At 33.1% G+C, this 6,047-nt stretch overlaps 1 protein-coding gene across 1 annotated transcript; it reads right to left on the reverse strand.

Moving 5' to 3' along the window:
* Positions 1-2,430: 2,430 nt before the first annotated feature.
* On the reverse strand, positions 2,431-4,941 carry LOC128995990 (uncharacterized). The gene is made up of 4 exons (XM_054421092.1): positions 4,744-4,941; positions 3,722-3,856; positions 3,273-3,422; positions 2,431-2,738 (listed from the first exon to the last, which is right to left on the reverse strand). Exons 3-4 carry the CDS (start codon positions 3,399-3,401, stop codon positions 2,478-2,480), a joined length of 390 nt encoding a protein of 129 aa, XP_054277067.1. The 5' UTR covers positions 3,402-3,422; positions 3,722-3,856; positions 4,744-4,941; the 3' UTR covers positions 2,431-2,477.
* Positions 4,942-6,047: the final 1,106 nt, after the last annotated feature.

Genomic DNA, 6,047 nt, shown 5'->3' on the forward strand with positions numbered 1-6,047 from the left:
GCGGAGCGAAGCGAAGCTCTTTGGGATCGCCTTCACTGCAAACTTTCTAACACATTAACTCATTAACGGCTAAACATGTTTTAGCCAAACTTAACAAGGTTATTTTGTCAAATGTTTGAAAGGTTTTGACAAAACCAATTTTTAATATTTGACAATGCCTTTATAACTTAAAATTACCGGTAACTCAAATATTATACATTTTAGTATTTTCCTTATGGGTTGCCATGATGGTTACAAAATTGCGAGGTAAATGTAAACAAACCGAAGAATCATAGCCTATGTTAAAATCAAGCCACGACCTAAACACAGTACAAAGGGAAAACATCTACCTCTGGTCAAAAAAATACAGAGAAACTCCTAAGTTTACATTTAGGTCGCAATTTGGAAACTAATCAAACTGGTACAGTATTTTACAGATTTTATTTAGGTAGCTAAATAAGATTATTACAAATAAGGTTTATCGATTGTTTTGGGAAATAAACAACTACATGACTCTTCAGTTTTAAAAAAAACTAGGTATTCTCAAATCTATATTTTTTTCTAAATATAGCCTATTTAGAAAAAAATATAGATATTATGAACATGCTTTCTTATTATTTACTTTGAAATATTGTTGATTATATCATCGTGTTGGCAACACATTTGTTGTACGGTATTGATTGTTGTGTTGGCAACACATTTGTTGTGTGTTATTGATTGTTGTGTTGACAACAAATTTATTGTACTATATTAATTGTTGAGTTGGCAACACATTTGTTGTACGGTATTGATTGTTAAGTTGGCAGCACATTTGTTGTACGGTATTGATTGTTGTGTTGGCAACACATTTGTTGTGTGTTATTGATTGTTGTGTTGACAACAAATTTATTGTACTATATTAATTGTTGAGTTGGCAACACATTTGTTGTACGGTATTGATTGTTAAGTTGGCAGCACATTTGTTGCATGGTATTGATTGTTGTGTTGGCAACACATTTTTTGTACGGTATTGATTGTTGTTTTGGCAACACATTTGTTGTGCGGTATTGATTGTTGTGTTGGCAACACATTTGTTGTGCGGTATTGATTGCTGTGTTGGCAACACATTTATTGTACGGTATTGATTGTTGGGTTGGCAACACATTTGTTGAATGGTATTGATTGTTGTGTTGGCAACACATTTGTTGTACGTAATTGATTGTATAGGCAACGACTTGGGGTATATGATTTCTCAAGAAGGATAAAGTATTTTTGGCGTTTTCGTTTTACAATAAAATACCTTATTCGCATAGGAGTTTCATATTAAGGAAAATTTCAGAATTAATTCGAAAAAAATCCTAATATTTGTAGAAAATGAAGGTAAGCAAAAAACGCGCGGGACGCACGAACAACTACTTCTGGCAATGTTTTAAGATAGTAAAATGTAGAAAACTTGCTTGAAAGCAATGCTTTTCATAATTATGTTAAATGTAGAAAGTTTAAGAAAACAAACCTCATACGGTATGGTGAGAACTATTTGTACAATTCTCTCAGCTAGCCAGCCTTTAAACGGCTACATCTCCTAATCGTATGGATCCATGCAGGATTATTTCTGCTCGAATTGCATTTCTGGGCAAGATTTAGAAAATGTTGATTGGTTTAGGTTCAACCCGAACTGTGGGTTTACCAGATGACATTAGCAAGCGAACACTGGAAAATGCCGATACAAAGGATAAATATGTTATGTCCCCAATCCACATCTTTACTTATTAAACTTGTTATATTTGTTGATAGTTATGAGCGAAACTGGTAGTTGAATTGATAAAATATTGCTTTATTGCAAACCATAAAACGTGATTGCTCCGCTCAACTGGCTTTCTCTGCCATGAAAGCAATCCTAGTTTTATATATGAACTAAACTCAAACTATAAAATAAGCTAAAATAACAGTGAAATGTATCAGTTTTATTTTACAGTATCATACTAGTATTGTTGTTTAATATTTTAAGGAGCGCATTATTTGTAAAGTCATTCTTGAGGAATTTTCATATAATCAGAGTTTATGTATAATGGAATTCATGTAATGGCTGGGTAACCGAGTGATTTTAGTGCTCGTCTAACAATCAAAGGGCGATCCTGAGAAAAGTAAAATTTTCGTGATTTCAAAAGTAAGCTTTTTTATGATTCGAAACTGGATCCAGATGTTCCTGGTGATCACCTGTCTGATCATTGGCTTTAAATAAATGCTCCTGGTTAATGAAACAGCTGATCATAGTCAGTAAAAGCTACACAGATCATCTGATACCATTCTACACCCATCCTTCCCTTATGTTTGGGTTTAAATACGCACCTAGGTGGTGTCCTCGTCTCAATGATAATTTATAATAGATAATAGATAACAGATATATTGTATATGATCTCAAATACGCAACAATTTAGGAAGAAAAAACTGTTCATAAATTTGGTAGACACTAGTATTTATTGGGTCTAGACAAAGACATATCTAAGGGTCTTGTAGAGTTATCCTGAAGGATGTATCTTGGAGTTTATGGATAAATAACCTGGATCGAACCAAAGACCATAATCCTTATCCAAAAAGTATTTAAGAACGTCAGCCATATATTCAAGGAGGTTCATGTAGGACTTAAATATTATCCAGTCCCGAATATTTCTGGTTGTCTCATCTTGAATATCACGGAACTCGTTAGGCATGATACTCCTATTTACGTCATGTATATTCAACCCGAGGTCTTTCCCATATTTCCACATATCACACAGTATCTAAAACAAATAACCATCGTAATATCTAAGTTGATAGCCATGATGTTTCACATAATTATGTGTTATAGCTTGAGGTCTCTTGAATATAAATAAACCTAGACAAAATTGGCAGGCACACAAAAATTTGAATAGTTGAAGTTCTTTGGTTTTGACGTCTCGACAAACATCTCAGCTTATTTTCATTCACGGATCTAAAAATGCAGGTGTCTATATCCTTTCCTTAGTTTTATGGCTGCTATAGGTAACCAATGTGATTCAAGCAATTCATGTAACTGTGTTTTACGGTAATAAATAATATTTAATTTGATTTGAACCAATTAAAAGTATTGTACATTTTCAAATTTGATTTAGACAACAGCTAACCTAGCATTGTCAGTTAACAACCGAGTTGCAACCTAATTTGCAGTTAATCCCACTTCTTCTTGACAAATGTTCAATTTCACCTGGTTATGTTTCCTTGAAATGCATTTCCTTTGTCGTTGTTGTTCAAAATTTTTCCAAAATTAAATGAATAGATAAATAAATAGAACTTACTAGGTTGTTTTTATGCCACATATCCTTGAATGCATCTTTGTATTTAGGGTTGCCTTGGTCTGCCTCTGAATTCCAGTCCCACAGAACCTGTTCTAATCCAACATCGACTATTTGTAACCATCGCGTCATCAGTTTCACAAATAAATCAAACTGCAACAGGTTTAAGATAATATAACACTCGTTCGATAAATGCATTTAGCAGAGAGAGAATGTAAGTGCTAGGTTTTTGTGTGTGAATTACGTACGTTAACTTAATTTACATAATTTTCAACATATCAAGCCTGAATGAGTGGAACAATCATGAGTTACTGTTTAGGAAAAGCGTAATATAAGGTATTTCAGTATAGGCTACCACCAAACCTTACGAAAAGGTTACGACATTTTTATCTAGTAGTAAAATTTTTGTTTTGATTATTCCTCACGATCAAATAAAATGGTGGAAATCTTACATATATAGGTCTTTCAAGTTGTTTTCTTGGAACTGGTTCTCCAAGTTTCTTGGGTATGTTTGGAAGCCAATTGTAGTCGTGTTTCTCCCATTCCTTATTATGTGAGAAGAAATCTACTTGGAACGTCTCTTTCACCTGCACATTACGGATAATTGTAAATGCTTACGTTATTATTGTGGAACCAGAAAAACTAAACCTGAAAACAAACCTGAAACATTAAATAAAAAAAAACATTTTTACAATTATTTTTTAATTGATTTACAATATTTCTGACTTGATGAAAAGCTCATGTTATACTAGGTACGAGTACCCTTATTTGTAAGCGTCACTGTTGTTAATAAAACTGCTAACCGGTATAGTGAGGTAGTATTCAACTACTTTTAACCAGTGTAGAAAGTAGCTTTCTATTTTACCACAGGGCCTATCAGATATTTTGTAACTGTGATTCTGAATAACTAAGTAATGCCTCAACTAACTACAATATCCCCGTGCAGAGAACGAGCTTACTGCTAGTTTGTTATAAACGCACAAACTCTGGACTAGTGGAGTCTTGACACTAATATAAATAGAAGATAATATTATTTAGCTGCTGTACCTATGCTTAGTAAAGCGGATAATCAAACAAAAATAATAGTGTTGCACCCTGTTGTTAAGGCATGACTGTTAAATGCTTTTGAACATTATGGAATCCAACTTCTTTTTTAAGTTGAAACAACTGTCAAGTCTACAAAACTAGGAATAACAAAAGGAAACTCCAAAGCCACTGAGGTGGAGCCTAAAAGGATTTCTGAGATATTAATATGCCTATATGTTAATGAGGAATATGAGCTATGATCATATCAAATCTTTGCCCTATTTGACCGGTAATCGTGATCGAGCAAAAAAAGAAACTAGCAAAAAAACTTTCAGCTTTATAATATTGCTATTATTATTACTTTCAAATAGTATTTATAATTATCTACGTTTCTACGTAGATACCATACATTTTAATGATAAACTAAGAAAACGAAAGTGTGACTCACATATCTCTGTCTAAAAGTTTCAAAGCTTTCTCGAGCGTTTACTATCGACTGACGAGTGACCGTTATCAATCTTTTCCACTCTTCTTCGCTTCTTCTTTGACTAGCAGGAAACTCCCAGATGGACTTGTAAGGGGCTTTATAATTATTGACTCCACAAGGATTGATCCATCTAAGTCTTGTCTCTGGAGGGATGGGCTTGCGACCTCCCTGCCACCACCATGCTTTACCCTCAGCCAATACGGTGGCAACGCAATAGACGAGACAATATGCCATAACTGCAACTAACACATGAGTACTTCGAGAGTGAAGATTCCGACCTTTATTACGGCCTGTAGTTGAATGAGAGGAATGTCCCTTCTACTAACTAAAGTGACTTGTGCTTGGTGTGACAGGTTATATGATCAATAAAAATTATTGTTTGAATAGAAAACTATTTATTGAAGTAAGTTATCAGTATTAAAAAAGTATATTCTTAGCAATTTAAGTAAGATAGCTAAGATAGCTAAGATAGCTTAAAACAAATGTTTTATTGCATTTGTTTACTTTATTTTTACCTATCCTAACCCAACCTAACCCAACCTAACCTAACCTAACCTAACCTAACCTAACCTAACCTAACCTAACCTAACCTTACCTAACCTAACCTTGCCTAACCTAACCCAACCTTACCTTGAAAATGTAAAATGTGATTTAAATGAAGGACTGTTAGTAATTGGCTATTAGCACATATAATATTAGTACTTTTTGCCAGGAACTTACCTGTTACACATATGTATACATATTTAAAAAGTCAACAATAATTACTTAAAGAATGTCTTTTATCTCTGCGTCAGGTGTAAAATTAACAGTATGTGTAGTAAACTGTACTTACATGATGATATTTACTGTTTATTACAATGCAATTTAACCCTAAACATAATTAGAGTTTTGAACTTTTAATCTACAACTTGGTATTCACTTCGCATTTTGAACCTAGTTTATTTCTACGTTTGTTTTGAACATAACCAAAAGATAGTAATATGTAGTAATATGTAGGCAATATGTATATTGATTTAAAATATATTGCGTCTTACCTCTGGCAGTAAGCATATTGAATTTGGCTTTAGTCCCAAAATAGCATTGTATAACAAAGACAAGGACAATATATATTAGTTAGGAAATTCAATTACTCGTAAAACCCTTATTTGTAATTATTAATGAAACATGATATTTTAACGTAGCGACACTATCCAAAATGATTTGGATTCAAGCCTTGATGCGGTAATAAATTAACTATTAAAACATCGAATATCTTTTGCACTATT

Source organism: Macrosteles quadrilineatus, unplaced genomic scaffold (assembly GCF_028750875.1).
Source record: "Macrosteles quadrilineatus isolate MER2022 unplaced genomic scaffold, UCM_ALF_1.0 Scaffold_5__1_contigs__length_97177068, whole genome shotgun sequence".
NCBI lineage: Eukaryota > Metazoa > Arthropoda > Insecta > Hemiptera > Cicadellidae > Macrosteles > Macrosteles quadrilineatus.

Coding starts and splice junctions, on each gene's coding strand:
- LOC128995990 (XM_054421092.1), bottom strand. CDS start 3,401: ATGACGCGATGGTTACAAATAGTCGATGTTGGATTAGAACAGGTTCTG. Junction 2,739..3,272: donor TGTGGCATAAAAACAACCTA/GTAAGTTCTATT, acceptor TATTTGTTTTAG/ATACTGTGTGATATGTGGAA.